This window comes from Meleagris gallopavo, chromosome 13, assembly GCF_905368555.1.
Source record: "Meleagris gallopavo chromosome 13, MGAL_WU_HG_1.1, whole genome shotgun sequence".
NCBI classification, from domain to species: domain Eukaryota; kingdom Metazoa; phylum Chordata; class Aves; order Galliformes; family Phasianidae; genus Meleagris; species Meleagris gallopavo.
Window position 1 is genome coordinate 7782864 of NC_139416.1, and position 26761 is coordinate 7809624.

The window sequence follows — 26761 nt, forward strand, 5'->3', positions numbered from 1 at the left end:
GTACATCAAACCTAATAAATAGTTTCCTGATTGCCTTGAAATAAAGAGTGAAAAATTGGCTGAGATACTAAGTGCCCACTTCTTCAATCAATTCCTTTCCTCTAAAACAAAACAGAGACTACTGTGATGATTTTTAGGATTTTTTTTTTAAATGGAAACAGAATATTCAGAATCAGATGAGAAATGAAAGCTACAGTGACAATCCTAATCCTACTAATTGCTGCATCAGAGAATCACAGTTGTCAAAGTAAAAGTCAACAAAATCTAGAAACCAGGCCCCAAAAGGTTTACTCTTCATACTTTATCTCTGCACTTAGCTCTCTGACTAAGAACCTTTCGACAGCTCTTGCCAGCAGAAACTTAAGGTCACCACTTCCCATGACAAGTACAGTCAGCTGAAAAATATCAATCCAGTCTAGATTCCTGACTATTGCGATGGCTTCATTGCAGAGTTTCTGCTGCTCGGCAGGAGGTAGCTCCATTAAAATCTCAGGGACTGGCTTGAACTGTCCACTGGTCATCCAGGCACCAAGCAGTCCACCAAGCGCTCCTCCTAGAAAATGAAGAGAGATGTTACTCCCTACTATTCGACCAGAAATTCTAGAGGGACTTTCATCAATAGAGTTCACCTCCTCATTAGAAATCAACGCAGAGTTGAGTGAACAAGGCATATCTATTTTCAGTGGGGTGATGCAACATGTGACTTCAGTGACAGGGCACCTTTTAAACCATACATACAACACTGCTTAGTTCAACAGATACAGAGGATACAAGTCTTTGCTATGGGACTCTGGCTTCTCTCTAATGTTTAGAAAGAATTCAGTGTGGGGAGGAAAGACATTTAAGGAGTTCACCAAGACATGGATAGAGAGCAGCCTTAAAATACAGAAATAAACATCGTTTTGCTGCTCTTCTCCATCCCGTGCGTCTGCAAACATTGCCTCACATTCCTGACACTGCCTCAAGTCCTCCCATCTCCACTCCTTTCCACCATGATGGAGCAAAGCTCTCAGCCTGAGACTTTCTCTCAGTTATGTGCCACACATCTGGCACTGGCATGCCTTAGCAGATGGGAACCAGCACTCTGCCCACCTAAAGCAAACGAACATCTAACAGCTGGTTTGAAGGGCTCCAAGGAGTCAACACCTAAGCCACTAATGTGCATACGGCTTCTTCTCAGAAAAAGCAGTTTTAAGTCACCAAGGTCACTGTCATTCTAAAAGGGAACACTGACACAGGCATTATGATGCACCACTTGTTCAAAACACTCTTCTGAAAGAACAAAATGCAAAACAGCATCTTGTTAAAGCTCACTTGAATGAAATCTTGCCAATACACTGACACTCACTAAGTACACTTGCTGGTTTCTTCACTCAGTGAGCTAACCACAAGTCTTATCCTAAAGCAAACACTTACCTACAGCGATGCCACGCGGACCTCCAAGCAAACCCCCAACAAACGTGGTTAAGCCCACCAGGAGTGCTCCTCTACCAGAGTGTTTGACAGCAGCTTTCATTCCCTTCTCCCGAGCAACACGGCAAAGCAGTTGCGTCATTTGATCCACACGGATGGGCATCTTGGCTGGTTAAGGATCTGAGAAATATATTTAAGGTAAGTTTGATTGCTGCAAGAGGAATCTTGCTGCTTACAGCTCAAGAGCCAGCGAGACTGACACAGTACACTGCCAGAGCCACTGTGGATAAACAAAAAATTACTTTCTCTTTCATTTCTGAGAAATCTTGACGTAAAGACCTCCCATAAATGATTTTTTTTTTTTTTTCAGGCGAAAAGATAATATTCATTCCAACTGTAAATGAAGTCACAGGACAGAAGGGGTCTCTGTTGTTAAGACTAAGTCAGGAGAATGAAAAAGGGCAAATTAAAGCAATGAAAAACATAAGGATGTTTCCATCCAGTTCTACAGACACACGTATCTAGGAGAGGTTATTTCTTGACAATAATGACTAAATTCAAATGCAGCTCTGATTAAACACAGCTTTTCACATTACCAGGCAATGAAAAACGCAGCTTTGGCTTTGAGAGCACTACAGCCAAAGGATACTTTCCACTTTTGCAACTATTCTAAATGGCAGGAACACAGAGATAACAAAAATAATACCCTCCCCTCACATTGTGAAAGTCATCCCAACATCAATGAAATACCAATTCAGAACACTGAGATCAGAGAAACTGCCATGAACAGAAATTAAGACTTTCAGCCCAAACAGCAGAGCTTATGAAGTGTTCAGTGTGAGAGCTGAAAGCACTCAGCACAGAACAACAGCACGCTTGTTTGTGACACAAATACCTTCAATGCCTTTCATTCTGCACAACAAAGAAGGAAAGGTGTTGCTGGAAAAAATAAAACAATACACACAACATGACTAAAAATATAATCACAAATATACGGGAGGCACAGAGTTATTACTGTACTTGTAACTTTGATACTACACAGTAGCTGAGTGTCTGATTTTTCAATCTCAAATACAGTTTTGATAATAGCTTGGCAGCTCAAACCAAGTCATTTTCAAGCCTTCCTACTACACACCTCCTCTCTGCAAAGTTAAAATGAAGCAATAGCAAAACAACTTTCAAGTTAAAAATATCTATTGCAAACATGAAAGGTTACTTCTGCACTAAAATGGCTGACTCCAAGCCATCTCTGTCTTTGTGGTATCCAAGCACAGTTAACTCTGAACAAAACTGTGCTCTTTGGGAAAGGCACCAAGAATGACCCACAGCTCCAGAGATACACACTCAGAAATCCTTCAGACTGTCACCTCCTCTCGCTGCTTCATTCATCTTCCTAAAGCCAGCCTAAAGCAAACACCTCAGTTCTTCATTGTACCATAGGTGACTGGGGTGCTCTCAGGCTTCGGACACAGCAGTGCATGACAGTAACAGTGCGTGCTGGTTGGTGACACACTGCATCCGTTGCTTCATTCACAGAAGTTCAAGCTCAAAGAACTAAAATACAGCTGTTCTGTTCTTCCTTGAGCACTAAGAAAACAAATAGGAAGAGTCAAAATTTGTTATCCCCTTGACACTGTAGCACAGGACAGTAGTCAGAGGCAAAAGACAATAACCATTTCTTTTTGCAGCATTCAACAGAATGAACTGCCATATATCGCTAGCGTACAGACAACCAATACTGTGGTGTCCCATGCTAATTCCCCTACAGTAGACAGCTGCCAGAGTCTCCTTAATGTCAAGTGGTTGTTTCCTCCCTGTTGTACGCCCAAACTCACTTGAAATTAATAGCCAACTTAGTTTCTGTTCTTCTATCACCAGCAATGATAGATTGTGTTTTAGACCAAACTGCACACCTTGCTGCAAACTTACTGCTACCACTCTGAAGATAGCTACTTGTTACCATTTGAGAAGTTCCACATACATCATACTTTATAAATAGTGATACAAACAACCCATTTCTTTCTGGTTTTACATCAGCTACCTGAAAACATGGGTACATTCAATTACATTGGCTAATAGCATGCTACTGTGCAACTCACAGTACAAAGCTGCTCGTGAGCTCAGCAGCAGTAGTGTTTAACATAAGCTAGATGGGCCCACACAGCCCTCTGAACCACTCTGACCAGTCTCCCCCTGGTACACATGTATCTCATACTCACACTACAGCAAATGCCAAAAAGTTGCCATTAGAAGTAGTTTCTCATTGCCGTGTATATAATGAAAAGTATTTGAAAGAATAAGAAACAGAGTAACATATGACAGCACAGGACTGACGTTCTTATAAATTAAGCTCAATTCAAGGCTGTGACACTGCCATAAGCACCATAAATTAATTCAATATCTACCTTCGGTCCTCAATTTGTTAATGTGTTACACTGGAGTCACACTGATATCCGCAACTACCCTAAAATCTGCCAGCAATCAGTTTAAATAACGACTGCTATTATAAATTAACTGAAACCAGAATCTTTCCTGTGACCTACTTCACAACCACATGCCAAGTTTTTTCAAGTCCATCTTTGAACGGCTGATTCTAAGGGGGACAGGCTCTCTCCTCCTGTTTCACACACGTATCTGCTTCTAGTTGCAGCATACTCTTCCAGAAGAGTCAATTCGGTTTGTGAAATAATCATAAAATTGCAAATAGAAGTGTATGAGTTTTAAAAAATAATACTTTAAAACACCTATAGAGTATGTATGGACTTAAAAGAGAATTGTACTGTGTGTAATCTGTCAAACTGAAAAAACACTGACTTCAGGGATGTATTATGAAACTGCAGCAAGATCAGAAGTGCTCGCCGCCATTTGCTGCTGGCTTTCATCTCACTGAAAAAACACTTTCAAACAACAGTCATTGTCCTGCACTCCAGGAAAGAAAGTAAACTGTATTTATTAACAACAAAGTATTCTTGCAGAACTGAATTAATCAAATCTAAACAACAGCAAATTTTGAGTTGAAACTTCCACATTCAAAACTCAACTATGAGAAATGTCACCACTCAAAAATGGAGAGATCCTTATTACAAGACTAAAATTATCAGAGCAGTATCACTTGTTCCTAAATATTAAAAAAAAAAAAAAAAAAAAGCACATCTACTCATTTTTCAATTTTTAACCTTGTTTCCTGTGTGCCTTGCAACAAATGCTGAACAATTGGTTGGAAAATGAAGTACCCAGTTCTTAAAACAGTTCATCTACTGTAAAGCAAAACAGAGACCGTTGTGATGCTTCTAAGGAATATTTTAATGAAGACAGAAGATATTCAGAATCAGTTCAGAAACAAAAGCTACAATGACAGTACTAATGCTAATAATTAACACACTGAAGAATCACAATTGTCAGAGTAAAATTCACTACAACCTACAAATCTGCTCTGAAAAGCTTTATGCTCCATACTTTATCACTGCACTTAGCTTTCTGGTAAAGTAATTTTCCAGTAGTTTAGCCAACTGCAGCTGCAGAAGATCACTATTCATTACAACAGCAGTTAGTCGAGCAAAATCAGACCAGTCTAAGCTCTTGAGTACCACAATGGCTTCAATGTAGAGTTCCTGCTGCTCGGCAGGAGGTAGCTCCATTAAAATCTCAGGGACTGGCTTGAATTTTGCACTGTTCATCCAGGCACCAAACAATCCACCAAGCACTCCACCTAGAAAAGAGATGTTACTCAATACTGCTAGACCTGAAATTCCAAAACGATGTTTCTTCAATACTGTTCACCTCCTCAAATGATGATCAAAGAATCAAGGATTGTTACAGCTTTTTACATCAACAGAGGAACTCAACACAATCAAAGATAACAGTTTCAAATTCAGAATCAGAAATCAAACAACATTCCTTATGGTACTGGCCTCTTTAAGGCAAGCTCTGCTATTACATGAATCCCACCCCATGGAAAACACAGTTAACAACTGCCTTACCAGTGACCATTATCACAGAATCTTTTACTACAGATCCCTGGTATGATCCAAGCTTCCTGCTTCAGCAAAGACGCAGGATGCACCTTCCTACACCCATGATGTCCACGCTTCAGAAGATGCTTATGGAGGCCAAGATCATCAACTTTCTTGGATTATTCAGACACATTCAATCTTTTTCCTACCAAAATTAACATCCCACCAGACTTGGAGAAGAATCTCTCTGCCACACAGTGTGGTTCCAGGCCATCAAGTGCAGAGCAGAGGGATCACATATAGATAATGTGGGTAGGACTGCTATAGCCAAGAAATTAGGATCATGGCCCTACACTGATGTGCAGTATCTAATGGCTACCAGCCATACAGAACAGTGCTTTTCAGTGATTTACAATGCTGCAAAGAAACTGCAATTTACTTCAGTACCAGTAAGCCCTTCAGGTTTATGGAACTGCTCCTAAGAGTAAAGTGTACTCAAGAACTGATGCAATGTGACTTCAGTGACAGGGCACCTTTTAAACCATACATACAACACTGCTTAGTTCAACAGATACAGAGGATACAAGTCTTTGCTATGGGACTCTGGCTTCTCTCTAATGTTTAGAAAGAATTCAGTGTGGGGAGGAAAGACATTTAAGGAGTTCACCAAGACATGGATAGAGAGCAGCCTTAAAATACAGAAATAAACATCGTTTTGCTGCTCTTCTCCATCCCGTGCGTCTGCAAACACTGCCTCACATTCCTGACACTGCCTCAAGTCCTCCCATCTCCACTCCTTTCCACCATGATGGAGCAAAGCTCTCAGCCTGAGACTTTCTCTCAGTTATGTGCCACACATCTGGCACTGGCATGCCTTAGCAGATGGGAACCAGCACTCTGCCCACCTAAAGCAAACGAACATCTAACAGCTGGTTTGAAGGGCTCCAAGGAGTCAACACCTAAGCCACTAATGTGCATACGGCTTCTTCTCAGAAAAAGCAGTTTTAAGTCACCAAGGTCACTGTCATTCTAAAAGGGAACACTGACACAGGCATTATGATGCACCACTTGTTCAAAACACTCTTCTGAAAGAACAAAATGCAAAACAGCATCTTGTTAAAGCTCACTTGAATGAAATCTTGCCAATACTCACCCCTTCACTTCAAATCATCCCAACTAAATAAACTTCTGCTGCTTTTTTTTTTACAGTCAGTGAGTCAACCACACTTCATACGCCCAAAGCAAAGACACTTACCTACAGCAAGCCCAGGTGGACCTCCAAGCAAACCCCCAACAAAGGCGGTTGTAATGGTCACTATCCCTCCTCGAAAAGTGTGCTTCACAGCAGCTTTCATTTCCTTCTCCCGAGCAACACGGCAAAGCAGTTGCATCATTTGATCCACACGGATGGGCATCTTGGCTGGTTAAGGTCCTGAAAAAGATGTTTGACTACTGCAACAGGAATAAAACCTGTTGCTTACAGCTCTGGAGTCAGTGAGACTGAAAATACACTGCCACAGTCACTGTGGATCAAAAAGAAATTACTTTCTCTTTCATTTCTGGGAAATCATAAGCTAACAGTTTCCCAGATTTTTTTGCTGGCAAAAGATGATGTTTATGGCAATTGTAAGCGAAGCCACACAATAGAGCAGAGGACTCTGTAGTTTGGATGAACTCAGAAAAATGCGCAAGGGTAAACTACAGCAGTGAAAAATGTAAGAAAGTCTCCATCCAGTTCTATAGTACATCCCTTTGCCTCAAGAAATTGCTGGTGTTATTCAGCCTTGGGTACGGCTCCGGGACAGAGACCACACAGAACCTCAATCAAACATATCTGGTGGATTGTAGTTTACATACCTGCTATATATCTTCTCTATGTCCTACCTCTTGCCATAAATTAGGTACTTCTCACAACTTGTTTCTTTTCCACATCTTCTTCCATGCTTAAAACAGTTCATGCACTCTAAAGCCAAACACAGACCATTGTGATGCTTCTTAGGAATATTTTAATGAAAACAAAGGACCAGATGTTCAGAATCAGTTGAGAAACAAATGCTAAAATGACTATCCTAAACATATAAAAATGTCAGACTTGCCCTTCTTCCTCACTCCCCTTTTTTAACCAGTCTCCTTGCCACACATTCCAGTTCTAGAATATCAGGAACTACTAATTCTGTAGGCTCTATTATACCTGTTCTTCTAAGTTCCTCCAAACAGGTATTGGCTTCTCTTCTTACAGAAACGAATTCCCAAGAATTACAATAAAAACGTGACAAAAAAAATCAAGAAAGGCTTGAGGTTTGTGAGTTCACAGTAGAAATAATTTCTTGCAATTTTCCCTTGTAATACTCAGATGCCAGGTAAAATCCTTCAAAGTGCCCTCGACACTTCGGCATTCATGCCATACACAGAAGAAATTTAAAGCACTTCAACAAACAGGATTACATCTCCTAAATAAAATACAAGGGCTTTGAAAATTTTACCTAGTGCTACATTATATGGCAAGAGAACCAGAATTCCCTTCAGTGATCTTGAATTCAATCCCACTACACAGTACTTCAAATAACACAGCAAGGCAGTGACAGGATAATACAATAAACCAATAATAACTTCTGTTAAAAAAAAAAAAAAGAAAGAAAAGCAAGGTAATACTTAGATCTGCCTACATTTGTAACTAGTAAAGCTAACTAACAATTGATACATTGAAGAATCACAACTGTCAGAGTAAAATTCACTACAATCTAAAAACACTCTCTGGGAAGATTTATTCCCCATACTTTATCTCTGCACTTAGCTCTCTGGTGAGGTAATTTATCACCACTCCTGCCAACTGCTGCTGGAGATGACCACTTCCCATGACAAGTGCAGTCAGCTGAGCGATATCAGTCCAGTCTAGATTCCTGACTATTGCGATGGCTTCATCGAAGAGTTTCTGCTGCTCGGCAGGAGGTAGCTCCATTAAAATCTGAGGGACCGGCTTGAACTGTCCACTGGTCATCCAGGCACCAAGCAGTCCACCAAGCGCTCCTCCTAGAAAATGAAGAGAGATGTTACTCCCTATAGTTAGACCCAAAATTCTAGAGAGATGTTCATCATTAGTGTCTACCTCCTCATTAGAAATCAGTGCAGAGTTGAATGAACAAGGCATATCCTCTTTCAATTGGTGAATGACGATCAAGTACCAAGAAGAGTTTTTACAGCTTTTTACATCAACAAAGGAACTCAACACAATGAAAGCTAACAGTTTCAAACTCAAAGTCAGAAATCAAACAACATTCCTTATGGTACTGGTCTCTTTAGGACAAGCTCTGCTGTTATATGAATTCCACACTATGGAAAACACACTGTTAACAACTGCCTTGTCAGGGACCATTAACACAGAATCTTTTACTCCAGACCCCCAGTATGACTCCAGCATACAGCTTCTGTAGAGATGCACGTTGCAGCTTCCTACACCCATGAAGACCAAACTTCAGAAGGTGTTCACAGAGACTAAGTTCATCAACTTATAACAGCTAGTTCAAAAGACTCCAAAGAGTATATACCTAAGCCTCTAATCTGTGTATGGTTTCCTGTTCTCAGAAAAAGGAGTTTTAAGTCACTGAGGTCACCATCATCTTAAAAGGGAACACCAACACAATAATTATCAGAGAATCACAGAATTCTAGGGGCTAAAAGGGACCTCTAGAGATCATCAAGTCCAACCCCTCTGCCAAAGCAGGCTCCCTACAGCAGGTTACACAGGTAGGTTTCCAGGCAGGTCCTTAATATGTCCAGAGAAGGAGACTCTACAGCCTCTCTGTGCAGCCTGTTCCAGTGCTCCGTCACCCCTGCCGTGAAGAAGTTCTTACGCATATTGGCATGCAACTTCCTATGCTCCAGTTTATAGGCATTTCCCCTTGTTCTGTCCCCATAGACTGCTGAAAAGAGGTTGGCCATGTCCATTGACTCCCACACTTAAGATATTTATAAACATTAATCAGATCCCCCCTCAGTCTTCTTTTCTCAAGGCTGAACAGACCCAGCTTGCTCAGCCTTCAGTACTTGCTGAGGGTGGACACTATCCTCTCCTCAAGGCCGTCAGTGAAGATATGGAACAAGACTGGACACAGCACCAACCCCTGGGGAGCACCACTAGTCAAAGATCTCCAACTGGACTCTGAGCTGCTGATCATCACCCTCTGAACTCAGAGGAGTGAGCACCATTACGATGCACCACTTCTTATAAACACTCTTCTGAAAGACTGAAATGCAAAATGGCATGTTATTAAAGCTCACTTGAATGAAATCTTGCCAATACACTCAACCCCACTAAGCAGACCTGCTGCTTTCTTCACTCGATGAGCTAACCACAAGTCTTACCCTAAAGCAAACACACTTACCTACAGCGATGCCAGGTGGACCTCCAACCAAACCCCCAACAAATGCAGTTGCACCTGCCAGGAGTGCTCCTCTACCAGAGTGTTTGACAGCTGCTGTCATTCCCTTCTCCTGAGAAACACTGCAAAGCAGTTGCACCATTTGATCCACACGGATGGGCATCTTGGCTGGTTAAGGACCTGAAAAAGATGTTTAAGTTGGGTACTGCAGTGGGGACGAAATCTTGCTGCTTATAGCTCTGCAGCTGGTAAGACAAATAAGGCACAGTCATTATGGAAAAACAAAAAATTATCTTCTAATTTTTCTCTAGAAAACCAAAAAGTTTATGGTCAACAAACCTAAATGAAACCATAGAATAGAGCAGAGGACTTTGTTGTTTGGATGAGCTCAGAAGAACGAGCAAGGGCAAATTACAGCAATGAAAAATGTAAGAAAGTTTCCATCCAGTTCTGGAGTACATTCCCCTTGCCTCAAGCAATTGCTGGCCTTATTCTGCCTTGGGTATGGCCCCAGGACAAAGATCAAGCAGAACTTCATCTAAACATAACCTGTAGACTGTAGTTTGCATATCTGCTATATACCTTCTCTTTGTCCTAGTTTTTGCAGTAAATTAGTTACTTCTTGTTACATCTCACTTCTTTTCCTAATTTTCTTCCATGTTAAAGAACTTCGACGCCAGCTTCAGATGGCTGAAGACTGGGATGCTTAAACCAAAGGTTGTCCACAGTGGGCAGGAAGATCCAGGAGGAGGGAAACAGACTTCAAAAAGGCTTGGAGGTGACAGCTGAGATTGGGAACCTATGGGAGGCTCTGGAGGTACAGAATCAGAAACACAGGGTGTCTGTGAATGGCAGGATGGGACTTCAACCAGACAAGAAACACAACTCTCATTTGTAGAAGAGGCAGAGGTGGGAAAGGAACAATAGGAAAGAACAGACATGGCAGGAGGATTTCTTCCTCGGAAAATCTCGTCCAGCAGGGCATGAGCTGACAACTTTACAGGGCATTTTCTTTTCCCAGCTGAAATAACTGCATACTAAATATTAAAGAATAACCGTGTCTCTGTACAGTTGGTGACAGCAAGTGTAGTGAGCGAGGCGAGAAGCTACAGGAAATGGCAGAATAGCTTTGAGTATTAAAAAAAAAAAAAAAAAAAAAAATTACTGAAGGCTGCCCTGAAAAAGATCGTATTCCTATTTCTGCACCCAATGTTTACATACTATTGAGCCAGGAACAAAAAGCACACCTTTTGGTAACTACTTCAACTTTTCCAGAAATCCATATATTCCCATCTAGGAGAGGTTATTTGCAAAAATCCTGACCTCCAACAAATGCAGCTCTGATTAAACACAGCTTTTCACATTACCAGGCAATGAAAAGCACAGCTTTGGCTTTGAGAGCACTACAGCCAAAGGATACTTTCCACTTTTGCAACTATTCTAAATGGCAGGAACACAGAGATAACAAAAATAATACCCTCCCCTCACATTGTGAAAGTCATCCCGACAACAGTGAAATACCAATTCAGAACACTGAGATCAGAGAAACTGCCATGAACAGAAATTAAGACTTTCAGCCCAAACAAGCTCATGAAGTGTTCAGTGTGAGAGCTGAAAGGACTCAGCACAGAACAACAGCACGCTTGTTTGTGACACAAATACCTTCAATGCCTTTCATTCTGCACAACAAAGAAGGAAAGGTGTTGCTGGAAAAAATAAAACAATGCACACAACATGACTAAAAATATAATCACAAATACACAGGAGGCACAGAGTTATTGCTGTACTTGTAACTTTGATACTACACAGTAGCTGAGTGTCTGATTTTTCAGTCTCAAAACAGCACAGCACGTATCATACCTTGGCAGCTCAAACCAAGTCATTTTCAAGCATTCCTACAACACATCTCCTCTCTGCAAAGTGAAAGTGAAGCATTTCACAATAAAAATTATCTACTGTGAAAATGAAACAGAAATAAAATGGCTGACTCCAAGCCATCTCTGTCTTTGTGGTATCCAAGCATGGTTAACTCTGAACAAAACTGTGCTCTTTGAGAAAGGCACCAAGAATGATCCACAGCTCCAGAGATACACACTCAGAAATCCTTCAGACAGTCACCTCCTCTCGCTGCTTCATTCATCTTCCTAAAGCCAGCCTAAAGCAAACACCTCAGTTCTTCATTGTACCATAGGTGAGTGGGGGTGCTCTCAGGCTTCGGACACAGCAGCGCATGACAGTAACAGTGCGTGCTGGTTGGTGACACACTGATCCGCTGCTTCATTCACAGAAGTTCAAGCTCAAAGCATTAAAAAACAGCTGTACTGTTCTTCCTTGAGCGGTAAGGAAACAAAGACCAAAATGTGCCAATGGTACAACTCATCCTACTAATCTTGGCAATGGTGATGTTGAAAACTGAGAAGAATAAGCATTTGTATTTAGTTTGCTTAAGAATAGGTGAGCTGCTTTCCATTTAGAATGACACTGACATGAGAAATGAGAGGACAACTGCTGCAGAACACAGTTCTTGCTCTCTAGGAGAAGAAAATGAATGCGTGAACACCCTGCTCCACCTTAGCAGGATCTCAGGCTAAACCAACAGCCTGCATGCTGAAACACATTTACTTCTTCTCTTTGGGCTAAATCTAGGGAACTCTTGTGAAGATAAGGAGGGCAGAGCTGCCGTTGCAGCATAATGCAACCCCCCTAGAAGTTACAAGGTCACAGCGAGGAAGGCTTCGAGCCTTCCCAAGGATGACTGCTAGCCTTCATCCAACGACCACTAGACAGAGTCCAGAGAGCCCTTCCATCATTTTGGAGTGCACATGCAAGAGGGTGGAGCAATATAAGCTCCCGGGAACTCAATGCCTATGTAACCCATTTTGGGGAAATGTGCTGAAAATGCAGACAGCTGCGTGCCCTGCTCGCTGTGTATGGCTGAGTCCCCATGCACCAGGCACTGTGTTGAAGGAATACCTGCCTGACACAGCTCATGGCATGTCAAGTTATTCTGTCGGATTTCTTGGCTTCAACGCGAAATGCTGCTTAGTGAGCAAACAAACCCAGAGCTGAATTCTGTAGTATGCAGAAGCTGGCTAAGCTCATAAGACTCTGTGAAAGCCCAGCCACGAGCACTTCATATCTTAAAAACAAGTCGGATCCACCCAATTTCTCTTTCAATTTATAAACCGCACGGATCCTTCTTTCGATCCCCGGCAAGGAGCGGCCCATCGGACACCACACCCGCACGGCTGCAGCCAGGCGCAGCGGCCGCTCCTCCCGGCCCCACGCTCCGCTCCCGCCACACCGCGGCTCCCGGCCGAGCCCTCCCGTGCCGTCAGCGCCTCCCCGCCGGGCCCGGAGCCCGCGCCGCCGCCCCCATCACCTTCCAGACGTTCCTGACCGCCCCTTTCCGGAGCGCCGCCGGCACGCAGGGACACCCGGCTGAGCGACGCGGGCTCCACGCGGCCCTTCCCTCCCTCACCCCTCCCGGCCGCGACTCCTCCCTCGATCCCGCTTATCCCCGCCGCGGCCTGCTACCTGAGCCCGCGGCACGCTCAGCGCCCGCCTCCGCCCAGCAGCCCGGGGCCGGCTGCCGCGGGGCCGGCAGGAAGCGGCTGCGGCGCGGCCGGCGCCGGGGGAGGAGCGCGGAACTGGGGGTGACCCCGCGCGGCGCGGCCGCGGAAGGGGAAGGCGGCGAAGGAGGAAGGGAGCTGCGGCCGGGAATGGGCTCGGCCCTGCTTTCCCCGAGGTGAAATGCTTAGCCCGGGGTAGGCAATAGGAATCGAGGAACCCTGCCGGCGGCCGCGGGGAACCGCGCAGGAGCGTAGTAAAGGCCCTCTGGATATTACAAGAATGGCAGCGTTTCCTGCGGTGTTCTCAGCTCCCGGTCCCAGCCGGACTATTAGAAAAAAGAGGAAGGAAGGCTCTGTGCCACAGAATACGATTAAATCATAGAATCACGGAATTGTGTCAGTTGGAAGGGACTATTAAAGGCCGGCTAGTCCAATCTGCCGGCACTGAACAGGGATACCTGCCACATCGGGTACTCAGAGCTGGTCCAGCCTGACCTGGGGTGTCTTCAAGGATGGGGCATCCACCTCTCTGGGCAACCTGTGCCAGTGCCTCACCACTCTTACTGTAAATAACTTCCTCATGTCCAATCTAAATCTCCCCTCTTTCAGACAATTTCCCCTTGTCCTGTCACAGCAGACTCTGCTAGAGTCCGTCACCTTCTTTCTTACAGCCCCCCTTTAGACAGTGAAAGGCTGCTCTCAGATCTCCCCAGAGCCTTCTCTCCTCCAAGCTGAACAGCCCTAGCCTGTCCTTGTAAGGTGGTGTTCCATCCTTTGGGTCATTTTTGTGGCCTTCCTCTGGACATTCTCCAACCAGGTCCACATCCATACTGAGGACTCCACATCTGGATGCAGTACTCCAGATGAGGTGTCAGCAGCACAGAGCACAGATGCAGGGTCAGCTCCCTTGCCCTTGCTTTGGATGCAGCCCAGGATACAATTATCTTTCTGGGCTGTGCGTTCTGACCCCTGAGGGACACCACTTGTCACTGATTTACATCGGGGCATTGAACCATTGACCACCACTCTCTGGATAAGATCTCACAGCCAGGTCATCCGTCAAATAGTCCACCTGTTAGGACTGGTCCAACTAGCTGCATCTAAGAGCAACTCCGCATCCTCTTAATCTATGTTTATTTCAGTCATTGGTTCACTAAAGTGCAGCATGCTAGTCTGATATAGCACCATATGTAATGAAACAAGTGATGAGCTGAAGCAGTGCTAAACAGCTGTGTCACATATGGCTCTAGAAATATCACACTGTTTCTTAACGCCAGCACAGTCTTTAAAAAGTTGCTGCCTAATGTTAAAAAAGCTGTTGTTTTCCAAAGATGGATTATTGTGAGGCTTTTGTTTCCCTGTCAACTAAGTCTTTATTATGATTTCATCTCTGATTTAAAGTAAACCATTCCCCCCCAACCACTCCCCCAGTTCCTTGTTGAGAAGATGAAAATTCAGAATGAGGAAAAGAAAACATAACTTGCAATTTTTGTCTCTTTCCTGTTGTTGCACCGGGGACTTTTTAACCTCCCTGTGCTTTATATGATCACATAAAATAACTCTCTGTTTAACAACTCAAAATGTTACAGGTCTATCGGTACTCTTGATTTTTATGATTTGAATGTAAAAATCAAATGTAATTCCTAAAATGAAAAGAACCAAAATGTCACATACATTTTAAAAAGTAACACCCCAAAATAGCAGCTGTAAGCAGCTTTCCAAGGAGCAAAATGAAGAGCAATGAAGCATGCAGGACATGAAAAAGGGCATTTTTATCAATCCATTCTGAACTGAATAATTAACTCAGAACTCCAGTTAAGGACAAATACTAGTAATTTATTAGGGCTGCATCATCTAGCCTACTAGATCTACATTTTCCCTAAAAGTTACTATACTGAAAATGTGGGAGAACAGTGACAAATGTATCTCTAAGGCTATAAGTGCTGCTCTAAGACACACTACACTCTCCAAGAATTTCTGGCTGTTGAAATTGATGGACGTTGGCCATTGTAATCACTTGGGTCCAGATTTCTTCCTGCATGTAGTTACTAGTCAGTACCTGTTTTCCTTACCGAGCATCAGCCTCTACACATAAATCAGCACATCACACAGTCCACCAAACATCCTGTGAGTTTTGGTGTAATAACTATGTTTATAGAAGCCCTATTTTCAGTCTTAGCGATGTAGGAAGACCCACCGCAGTTCCTCCTGCCCACGTTTACTGCCCGGCTGGCTCCATCTGGTGGCTGTCCGACCACCTAGCCACGGGTCCGCAATCACAGTGTGCCAAATGGGAAAAAGTTATCTCGAGTGACAGAAGGGATAGCTCTGTTGGCTGAATTCTCTCTTACAGGATTGTGTATTGTGGAATCATTAATTTTTGCATGTATTTATCCCAATTTCAACATCCAGACTTAATAAATAATTAGTATATGGGATAAACATTCATATGTGTTTTGTATTCTAGGAATTGGTGGGGTGAGAGCAATTCAAGGTAGTCCTGCTGTGACTCAGATCCCACCATGAATGTCACTGTATTCACCACACTATGCTAGGCTCTTAAAAGTAGTGATGGCATTGCTGTTCCTATGTAGCAGTTCTCTTTGTTTCTTTATCAGCGTTCACTGACTATCTAACTTCCTTCAGTGGGATGTTTTGTGCCTTTTTCCTCTTTAGGTTACTAGGAGTTTTGAAAGCAATCAGGAAAAAAATATTCCCTTTCACCCCCCTCAAAGTCTTCAAACACCCATATAAATTGTCTGTCAAAAGCATACCTCAGAAACCAACTACAGTAGCAGTGCACAGGCAATTCTGTTTTAGTGAGCCACTTAGCAGATTCCTGCCAGAAGTCCTTCCCTAGCATATGGCAGAACCCAAAATAACTAGAGACAAGTCCAACATGTCTTCAAAGTGTTCACTGTGTATTTTCACAGCTTTTGACATACTAGGAGATAGGCCAAGGGGGGCCAGGAATGATTTCATCTGGAAGTTGGCTGTTGCTGCCAACAGACTGATTCATTCTGGCTTCCAGCCTGCTCTGTACAGGGTCTAGAGAAAGTGTCCAGCAGGAGCAAGCTCAGTGCTGGAGGAACGGTCCCAAATACCTGATGCAATTATCTGAAATCCCTACTACCTCCACAGGAAGCCATGGCAGATTTAAGATAAGGCACTTAATCTTGTTGGACCAAAAAAAAGCTGAAGCCACTTCTCTAAATTTTCTTCAATGCCTGAGTTTCCCTTGGGAAACACAAGCATTAGGCAACCATACATGGCAGACTTTTATTTTCAGCTAGTTGAGCTTTTTTTTCTTTTCTCTGCAATCTTTGTATTTATCACTATTACAGTATCAGGACAAAGACTTGAGGCATGTGCAAGTAATACAGATCCACCTGTGGAAGTTTGTAAAGCAACTTAAAGTACCAATTAAGTTTTCACTTTCGTGTCAGTGTTAGCTTGGATACTGGAGAGGATGGTTTAATTCAAAATATTATTCAAAGCAAACAGAAAAATAAAAAAGGAAGAAATATCATATGTTTCCCAGAATATGTGATGGGAATGGTCACAAAGAAAGGGAACAGATGATGCAACAAAAGAGGTTTCTAATCATATCCAGGTCTAAGAGGGTAAGAGGCTTGTATCAGTTCCCTCAGCTCAGCTGTTTAATGTCTGGGTTCTGTACCTCTCTCTCTCTAAGTGCTATAAACCCACCATATGAGTGCTCTGAAGGGTCACAGGAAGAAGCGTCTGTTCTGAAAGAGTCTGCCACTTCTGCTTCATATTATAATTTGAATTTTTCCTTCTTGAAAACAACACATTTAAAATGTCCAAGTTCCTTACATTACTTTCCAGATTACCTAGCAAATTCTGAAATTCACAAAGCAGGCACAACCTACGCTGAAAAAGAAAATGAATATGAAAGTAATTCTATAGCACATAAGCCCTTGAACAGAGCCAGGCTTTTCCAGTAAGGGAAAATCTTCAACTACAGACTGGCTGTTTAAAAGGAGCCGTGCTTTCTGCAGAACTCTGTGTAGTGACATAAGTAAAAGAAATCCTAAAACCAGTAACCTAGCAACTTTTACCTTATTAGGTAATCTTATTAGGTACTCTTCACCTTGGAAATAAGGGTGTAAATAACATAGTGAAAATGACAGTTCTTACCCAATTCACTACGGGAAGACATGATAGCAGGCTAGAGATCCACTACGAGCAAAGCATATGCTCAATGGCAAATCTTTTCCCCATTTCCTGCATTAGATATTCATCAGGGTCTGACTTCTAATTGAATGCAAATAAACGATATAACAGGTTTTTGCATATGAAGTGAAGTTCTATAACATCTGTCTCTTCACAGCCTTTCAACGTACCTTGTGTGACATTAAGCAAAGAAGAGGTTTGCCTCATCAGCTTGTAGGAAAGGGGACGAATTCGAAGAACAGTGTGAGTGAACTAAATCATTCTACTGCACATTTAAGAAGTGCTTCTTTGGTCTCTCTGCACACACTCCCAAGTGATGAAGTGACAAGTTTGCCGTAATCAGTTTCAATGCCAAAATGATGGACTACTGGTAAAGAAGGTCACAAAACATTATTAGTTACCTCGTATCATCTCATTTTTGAAGGATGATCTAAAAATATAGACTACTTGTTTGGAATATAGTATATATTCATAGTTAGCATTATCCAAGCAAGCTGTTAAATATATTTAAAGCATATCCTTAACTACAAACAGCATACGTATCTTCTGATCCTTTAGAATCACTATAATAATCATTCATGCTGTGTTTTTTGTTTCCTCAGCAGTCTAATTCAATAATTATACTTACTGGCACAGAATAGCCCTTCTGTGACCTTTTCAGAAAAAAAAAAAAATTACAATAAATCTAAACGTTAAAGTTAGTATCCTAGAATTAGTCTGTATATTTATGTTGTAGCACATCTGAACATGGAAGGAAAGTCCTAGTAAAAAAAGCTACATAAAATATCTTGTGAGGCTTCCAGAGAGGAACTAAAAAAAGAATCCCCTACCACTTCCTCTCTCCACTGACAGATCACTCCTTCACAGAATGTATGCATCTGACGTTTCTCCAAATCTCTCATTAAAGAGCACACAAAACAGACAAAGTTCGAAATCCGATCTAAAACGTGTGCAGTAAATTCAATTAAGGAACAAAGTACTCTAGTAACAAGGATGAAAGGATGATTTTCAAAAATGTCTGAAACGACTTCAGTGAAATTTCCACACTCAGTATGATTCAGTGGTTCAGAAATCCATACTGTAGCCCAGTGCTTGCAGAGCCTGAGAGCAGTAAGTTCAGCTACATAAAATTCTGACCACAAATATACAGTACTTTGGGGACACGAAGACTGGGCTGATTATAAGTCCCATCAAAGTCAAGGGTCCATGGCCAACCACACTTCCAAATTTACATCATCACTGGTGATGAAAGAGAGTGACTTTTACATAGCTTCCTGTTCTTCTGGGCACAGAGAACAATTCTCTTTAGTCTTCTGGTTTGAATTCTGACAATTTGCAGACAGAGGGATGCTCAGATTCACCAAGGTGGTACAGAGGGAAGGGAGGAAGCCAACAGGCACAGACTGCACTGCCCCATTTTCTCATGTCACGTGCTGGAGGCAGCACGATGGAAAGGTGAATCTGAATCACTCTGTGTAATGACAGACCAGATTCAAAGCTTCCAGAAGCCACTGAAAATACTCAAATAGGTTATAGTGGGATTTTCAGACTTACACAATTTAGCATGCCATGTTTCAATACCATCTCCTGAGCTACCTCTCTCCTTTACTTGCAATCACCAAGTGTTGCCTCTGTGACTACAACAACGTTGTCTAAAGAGTTACTGCTAAGCTCAATGAAGCACAGCAGTGTTTACACCACATTTACAGTTGTTCTATGACATGATCTAGACTTAGGGAAAAAAAAAAACAAAAACCTGGAATAAGCCCACTCTTTACAATCTTCAAAGAAGCCTTTGCACGCTTTCTGCAGGCTTCATTTTGGGAGCCACTGTCTTAAAAATCCAACAAATAGTTATTTCTGCAGTAAATGATATGCATTCAAAACCTGTAATGAGCGTAATTTATAAAGAAGGGCTTCTGCCAGGCTGCTCTACCTACAACAGTGTGCACATATACAACCACGAGATGCAAGAGCCATTGGAGTACGAAACACTGACCACACAGATGACCGAATGCTAGAAAGGAAAAGAACTGAACAGCCCCTGTTCTGTGATAAGTTCCAGGGGATCTTTTATTCTGCCTTAAGCAGACAAGCATTAAGTTCTCCAAAGTCTGTTGAAAAGACTCACAGCAGGATGTGCCAATCTCTATTCCATGGAGGAATAAAAGGCTAAGATTTCAATGCAATTACAATAAGCCACTATCCTTAATTTCTGTCAAACAGTAGATGTCTCTCTTTGCCAGTAGTTGAAATGTGTGTAAAATGTTGTTAGGGTACACATCCACAGCTAGCATTATTCTTTTTTTTTTTTTTTTCAGCTTACATTCCCATCATGCCTTGTAGAAAAAATCCACGGGGGATGAAAGATAACACCAAGTCCAAACCCTGAGAACAGAGCCCCATGAAAGCAACAAATTATAAACTCTGCTGAAGAGATTTTCTTCAGAAAGATCACAGGTCCCATGCTTTAGTCATGGCCTGTTCCTTTGCCAGCAGGTTCAGAGAGTGATCTGTGAGAGCTAAGTGATTTCTTTCAAGTAAGCTGCTCACGATGACTGCAGAAACCTCAAGGATTACAGTACACAAACAATGGCAGAAAATCTGCTTCAAATAATACATCCAGACAATGGAGTTGCCGTTATGGTGGCAATGCAAAATATGGACAGGGATTTAAATGAAACGGGTGATATCTGTATACTTTGGAGGGCTCACGTGTGCCAAATTTGGCAGCATGAGTGCTCATATTGCTTGTTGCTCCACCCCTCGAACAATGAGGCTAAACCCCATATGTGCAGGAGTTGGTAGAGCACAAGCAGTTCTGCTAATCACACTGCATGCAAAACCAAAAAGACAAAGGGAACTAGTAATGCTTAGACTAGCATTGGGGAAATAATTAAGCATGAATGAAATATTGTATGTGGATTTGAAATGAATGCGAGGCATTCTTGGAAACAATTGTGCTGTTTCAGTTGTGCTGCTTTTCCCCCTAAGTTTCACAAAGTAATTTGCATGTCATTTAAATAAATACCATAAATTATTGCAAACTTTTTGTTTTTATTTACATAAAACAAAATACTCATTTCCATTATTGTTTGGATTACCTGACAAGAGTGAAATGCAGAGGCCTTTGAGATGAAACTTGTCTCTTCTCCCCAGAATGCTACAGATTTCTCATGCATGCATGAGCCAGAAATGACCCCACCCTTAGCCTTGCCTTACATAGGCAATTAATGCTCTGTTGATGTAACAGAGATAGAGGATCAGCTACTTCCATGGAGCCAAGCTGGAGCTGCAAGCAGATCAAGGATACTGGAATGTGGTACTTTGCAGTGGTCAAGGTTTCAGTGACCCTTCAAGAAAATAATAAGAACTGAATGCTTGCCTACAGACATTCAGTGCTCTCTGGCCAAACCTACTTTTTCCTGGAACAGCTTAATTACTTGGAGCTTAAAGACACACAGCTAACAGCAGCTACAGGCACAGTGGACTGGCACAAGCTGCTTCGAGTATCTGCAGTGTGTGCTCTCCAGCTTTCACACTTAGGGAGGTTGGGGCACCTTGTGTCTGATGAATTCTGTATGTCTTGGACAATTCATATGAGGTTTAACTTCAATACCCATTAACTTAAAAGGCCTACACTCTCCTTCAATTATATTCATATTGTTTTCACTTTCATTCAGTGTTATCCATACACCACCAGTTTGATTTAACTTCTGATAAATACTTCTCAACTTCTTTTCAAAGTCCGTCTCAACCCTTCTTTCTCCTTACATGCTGCGAGTCAACAAGCAGCCAATTCAGAATCCTTAACATTCTGTGCATTAAGACAACTATAAAAAAATCAAATTATTGAAATACAGATCAGAAGAAAATGAGTGGAAGGTCACCTAAAAAGTTGAGTAGGTGTACATTCCTCTGCAAGATCATATGGAACCTGTTAGCCACTGAAAACTAAATATAGGTCCCATCATCTGCAAGCCCAAATGATCCAACCATCTGCAAAAGGAGCAACTGAATATCCAGCATAATTTTTAATGTTTTCATCATAAGACACTAAAAGGTCATTCGGACTTCCAACCTATACAGACTGCCCACAGGTGTCCTTCACACTGTTTGTATTTGCACCTGTTTGCTCCCTCCATGCTGTCTCTAAAAGAAAACCTCAACAATTATTCTCCTCTCTTCCTGTACAACTGGATCTGCTGTCTCCCATAGTCTGTTTTAATAGTGTGTGCTACGCTTCAGACTGAAATCCAAAGGAACTCATTATATAGATTTCCTCTTCACATAAGTATATACTGTGGTCTCAATTTCTAGAACTATTTTTGTTTTATGAAGCAAGGAATTTAAATCTCTTCCTGTCTTGGATATTAAGGCATTTTTATTGTCACGTCTTGGCCTTTGTGGAGTTCTAAGTTTTATATCAACACCGAGCAAGTAAAATTGACTCAGCCTATCTTCATGATTTCCAGGTATCACTAGGGTGTGCTGTAGATCATGAAATTTCAGTACAGCATAGTTGAAAGGGAAAAATCTAGCTGCTATACTAAATATTTTAAATTAATTCCAAACACAGAAGCAACTCAACAGTGACTCAAAATTCTTTAAAAACATACACTCAAGAGAAGCAACATAAGATATTAACAATCTAAAACATTTTGGTCACGCAAGCTTGATAAACATACTGCTGTACACAACAGAGAACTGATGGGAGTTAGACAAGTAGAGGCCAGTGTGCAGATAGGGAACTAACATCCAGGCACACAGTCCTGTGGAAGCTGAAAAAAATGGGACTAGAGGTCTTTGTGGAAAAGTTTCTTTGATAAAAATTTATGAAGCTATTCCAATTCTCTGGAATTTGAGAGCGTAGAGCCTGGGGCTGCAGAGTCAAGGGCTGAATGGTGATTATTTAAACTAAGTAACTGTATAAACAGTGGATTTGGAATTCTCAGCAAGGCTGACAGCCCAACTGAACCCAATCCAACACAGGAGACCGCATCTGTCAGATACCAGCTCAGCACAGGGGTGCCAGCATGGAGCGCATGGCTGGGAAGGTGACCGCAGCCACCAGCTTGCCAGCTGCCTTGGGCACAGCAGCAGGTGGGTGCCCCCACCCACAGCTACACTCAGCTGGCTGCTCCGCTCCGAGAAGAAGCATCTCCCAGTGTTTGCACCTAACTGCTGAGCTGGGAAACTAACAAACACCTGCAGTGGCCATCAACTCTCAGTGTAGTCCGAGTGGTAGTGGGAAAGGGAAGGTAGCATAATAAGGAATCTGAATCAGAAGAGTTTTAAGTAGATGCTTAACTTCAAGTACATATTTACACCAACCACGGACATTAATGCAAGTTAAAATCAAGCACCTATTTAAACATGAACAAAAGCTTAAATGGGCTACTGCGCAGAGGCCCCAGCTGTCAAGACACATCCAGTATGCCACAGTGAGTGGTAGCCACAAACAGTCACCATGTGATGCTTCAGTAGGCTGAACTGGATTGGGTAGTCTTGCACCGTGAACCACGTATTCATTATAACAACAATTTGTATTACTATTTGTGGCATCTAGGGAACCCCAATCAGGGCTCTATTGTGTTACAGACTGTACAAGCACAGAAAAATAGGATGGCTCTTATAATGAGTACATCACAAGCCCCACTACCATAATTAACACTGATTAGCATCGATGCAAACAACATGGGAAGACAAAGATTGAGCCAGTTTGGGAGATGAGGTACTCTTGCCCTGTAAGGTGACTCCTCTGGTTCCCAACTACAGAACAGAGGGGAGGCTGTTTCCAGCAAAGAAGGCTGCACCCCCTGTGCTCCCAGTCAGCATCTCCCATGAGTGCATTTAAAGGAGCATCTTTGTCACTTTCTAATCCAGTCTCTTGCTATTGCAGGCAACCACATCACACACTCCTGCCCTGACAGTTATCAAAAACCAGTTAAAATGCTTCTTCTTCCTGCTCAGAGCATACATCTCTCTGCAGATATGTTACCCTACTCAGGCTAGCTGAGTTAGACTAGGCTGTATGCATCTTCACGTGTACACCTAAATACTAAAGAAAAACTGTGATTTATTGTAACATGTCAGTATTAAGTGTTAAATGCAGTAGCTAGAATTGATGTGAAACAAGAATCAAACTTTAAGAATACACAAATCAACCAAAGTCAAGACACCAGTACTGAATCTGATCCTTAATGTTTGCATGGGGGGCTTTCCCCAAGCTTACCCTGCCCAGAGTTTGTTACTCTTCTCATTGTGAAGCCATATGATTGCAAAAACCTCACTCAGTTCTGATCATAAAGGGGCAGTTGGTAACCTCTGATCTACTTTATGTATTAGAAAAGGACCCCAAAAAGCCAGTTCCACTTTAAATGAAATCTCAAAACGAATGACCTTTCTGGGCTGGGGATGTGAAACTGCACGTAAAAATTTCCCCCCTTCAATATGTGGCCCTTCCTAAATCTGTAATTATCATAAGTATCTCATCCCAGGCCCATGACATTTTCTCAGATGTGCTTTGGATAATAAAGCAATATTTTCCTTCTAACTGAAGGTAAGACAGCATGACAGCTGTATGGGAACTGCTGAATCACCTGAGGCAAGCAGTAAGTCAGCCACAGGAGCACAGGTGAAGGCAATTCACCTGTGCTGCCAGAAGGGGTGGAGCCTGGCTGCACCTCTCCTGGACCCATTTAAGAGCTGACTGCCAGAAGGGAAGGTTCTCTTCTGGGGATCCCTTCTCTGGAGTTTTGCAGTGAGTCCAGGATGCAGGTAAGCTTTCTATCTATTCTCTTTTTGTTATTATAATCTGCTTTGCTAAACTCTCTTGTTTATTTCATAATTATAACATCTTTATATTCATTGACTATACAACAGCGTATAACAGCCTTGTAAAGCTAGGGAGACAAAAAGACAGCATTTTGAAATGGATAGTGTGAAATTATAGGGTTGACTATTTTGATCGTGTTCATGAAATTGCCTTTATTAACCAAATGAGACTCGATACCTGAAGCTTGCCTATGAATCATCCTCTCCCCAAAACATTGCTGCATGTTTTTATTGCGCAGCCTAAAGAAATACTTGAATTTTACTTTCCCATCCAGTAATACACAAAGTATCTCCACAGAAAACACAAGAACACTCAAGTTCTGTTCAGCTCTCCACTAGATCACTCCTGCTACAACTTAGCCTACAAACATGTATATTCTCAGACTCAACACATGACTCAAGACTTCTGTGTGCATGAAACTGAACACGCATGTAAAGTTTTGCAAGAGTACGCCGTGGCCACAATTTCAAACGCAGTATCAGAGTCTGAATGTGCTTAACTGTGCTTAGGTTCCAGTGCTACTTTTGCTGTTCTGGCAAAAATTTCTTAATTTTTTTTTAAGTATTTTTCCTACAATTTCACTTACAGAGAAATAAAAGATAATTCTATTAAGCCTAAAAATAAACTTGGATCTACTAAAAATTCATTATTTCACTCTCAGGCTTCCACAAGCTGGGCTTGTCTGCTTTAGGTTTGATACCCCTGAGAGCTACAGGCATGACTGATAAAAATGAACGAGATTACATGAGAATGATGAAATCCTTTTTTTTATCTTCATTTTGCCAAAATATTGCCTGGGCTGCTTATTGCTGGAACACATTTGTTTCCGGCCATTTCTCACTTTTAAAACCATACTTAGTTTATTTGCACATTTGAGGAGGCGGTACACGAATACATACAATACTCTATTTGTACTTCTTCCAGATTTGCTCATTAAATTCATTAAGCTATTTAATTCTCAAGGATCTACTGGAGATACAGTGAAGACCCCCCAAGCACCAGTTAAGAACAAACCTGTAATGAGAATAAATTACACATGTATAAATTGCTACAAAGTCCTGTAAGGAGCGAGACCTTTTCACATAAACAACTGCTGCAGAATTAAATCTGATACATTAATAAAAGCTCTCCCCACCCAAATCAAACAATGGAAGTGGAACAGTTACCAGATCATTTAAAAGAATAAACCCATTCAATAAATAAATTTGCTCTACACCAATTTATGTCACTGCAGTACTTAAGGCGAAACCTTTTAAAGGAATAGATTTACTGTGCATACAGATCTCCACTGGGTATGTGTAATTATGCAAAGGAAAGGCATTACTTTTAAAGTGGATGAATGGGTGATACTTTTTGATTTACTGCTAGAAACAGAAAAATGGTAATGGCATGAAATAAGCATTTGCAAAACCGTTTTGGCAGACAGAAAATGTTTGATTTACCTAGAGCATCCATCAGGTTCTATATTTTAGATCAAAGTAGATAAATGGAAAGGCAAATGGATATTTGAGAGGAAAAAAAAAAAGAAAAAGAAATCGACTGCTTTTCTGTCAGCCTTGCAAGTAAGTTAAATGCTTGGAAGGGGGAAAAGGCCTAAGGCTCTTTGGATGAACAAAATCATGATTCATCACTGATCTAGTAACTACAGCTTTCTGTACTTACCTGGAAAGGGCAGAATTCCATGGGAGCACTTGTAATTCTCATTCTGGGCCTGATTCTCTTACATGATTTGAAGAAGGATGGCAAAGCTGGATTGAATAATGAGCACCCTGGGTTATATTTTCCTCTCCTTACTCCCAATTTGCTCTTTTTGTTTTTTCTCTGCTTTTCTGGCTTAAATTCACATGGGTGAAGAAAATATGTTCCAGTCAAGGCATCCCCTTTCCCTCCCAAATCAAAAACCACTGCCTTCCCAGATCCTGTCAAAATCTATGCAATAGCAAAGCATAGGGAAAGCAGGCTAAGTCTTACAGTATGGCTCTCTGTCACAAGACAGGAGACGGAAGAATCAAGAATCATTCTTCCAATGGCAGAATTCTTCCTAGAGGCTCCCAGTAAAAGGCAATGTTTCTGTGTCATTACCCTGTTCTGAATTTCCTATGCTGTAATATGTCACCAGGAGTGGTGCAGTTCATGCACTGTGTCCAACTCTTAAAGAATCATCAGGCTTGTGGTACATGTGTTGTACAGATGGTCTGAGCATGCAATGTATTTCCAAAATGTTTGGGACACATACAATTTGTTGTGCTTGTGCAACTCAGCAGGAGAGTACATGCATGAGAGTCCAACCACATCACCTTTACTGTGAGTGTGTGCACCACCTGCAGTGCAGGGGGCATTTCTAGCATCAGATTTGTGTTGCTCACCCTGTAGAAAGGATCTGCTCACATGCTGAGGAAAGGCTGGGTT

At 42.0% G+C, this 26761-nt stretch overlaps 3 protein-coding genes across 6 annotated transcripts; all 3 read right to left on the reverse strand.

The window, feature by feature from the left end:
* Positions 1-127: 127 nt before the first annotated feature.
* LOC146543478 (protein C19orf12 homolog) lies at positions 128-4196 on the reverse strand. Its single transcript, XM_085234920.1, has 2 exons — positions 1417-4196; positions 128-553 (listed from the first exon to the last, which is right to left on the reverse strand). Exons 1-2 carry the CDS (start codon positions 1574-1576, stop codon positions 288-290), a joined length of 426 nt encoding a protein of 141 aa, XP_085091046.1. The 5' UTR covers positions 1577-4196; the 3' UTR covers positions 128-287.
* Positions 4197-4692: 496 nt separating this feature from the next.
* Positions 4693-7388, reverse strand: LOC109369771 (protein C19orf12 homolog). 2 transcript variants are annotated; one of them, XM_085234922.1, is made up of 3 exons: positions 7251-7388; positions 6622-6798; positions 4693-5122 (listed from the first exon to the last, which is right to left on the reverse strand). In XM_085234922.1, exons 2-3 carry the CDS (start codon positions 6779-6781, stop codon positions 4857-4859), a joined length of 426 nt encoding a protein of 141 aa, XP_085091048.1. In that variant the 5' UTR covers positions 6782-6798; positions 7251-7388; the 3' UTR covers positions 4693-4856. The 2 variants fall into 2 exon arrangements, with proteins under 2 accessions (XP_085091048.1, XP_085091047.1); XM_085234921.1 differs by having other exon boundaries at positions 7224-7371.
* LOC100538849 (protein C19orf12 homolog) lies at positions 7356-13441 on the reverse strand. 3 transcript variants are annotated; one of them, XM_085234917.1, is made up of 3 exons: positions 13283-13441; positions 9749-9925; positions 7356-8396 (listed from the first exon to the last, which is right to left on the reverse strand). In XM_085234917.1, the coding sequence occupies exons 2-3, from the start codon at positions 9906-9908 to the stop codon at positions 8131-8133; spliced, it is 426 nt and encodes a 141-aa protein (XP_085091043.1). In that variant the 5' UTR covers positions 9909-9925; positions 13283-13441; the 3' UTR covers positions 7356-8130. The 3 variants fall into 3 exon arrangements, with proteins under 3 accessions (XP_085091043.1, XP_085091044.1, XP_003209831.1); XM_085234918.1 differs by lacking the exon at positions 13283-13441 and adding an exon at positions 13128-13250; XM_003209783.5 differs by lacking the exon at positions 13283-13441 and adding an exon at positions 10328-10485.
* Between the last annotated feature and the right edge of the window lie 13320 nt (positions 13442-26761).

What these genes read in the sequence shown, in the direction of transcription:
- LOC146543478 (XM_085234920.1), bottom strand. Translation starts at nt 1,576, where the DNA reads ATGCCCATCCGTGTGGATCAAATGACGCAACTGCTTTGCCGTGTTGCT. An exon ending in TCCGCGTGGCATCGCTGTAG is followed by an intron (nt 554 to 1,416) that starts GTAAGTGTTTGC and finishes TTCATTTTCTAG; the next exon opens with GAGGAGCGCTTGGTGGACTG.
- LOC100538849 (XM_085234917.1), bottom strand. Translation starts at nt 9,908, where the DNA reads ATGCCCATCCGTGTGGATCAAATGGTGCAACTGCTTTGCAGTGTTTCT. An exon ending in TCCACCTGGCATCGCTGTAG is followed by an intron (nt 8,397 to 9,748) that starts GTAAGTGTGTTT and finishes TTCATTTTCTAG; the next exon opens with GAGGAGCGCTTGGTGGACTG.
- LOC109369771 (XM_085234922.1), bottom strand. Translation starts at nt 6,781, where the DNA reads ATGCCCATCCGTGTGGATCAAATGATGCAACTGCTTTGCCGTGTTGCT. An exon ending in TCCACCTGGGCTTGCTGTAG is followed by an intron (nt 5,123 to 6,621) that starts GTAAGTGTCTTT and finishes TCTCTTTTCTAG; the next exon opens with GTGGAGTGCTTGGTGGATTG.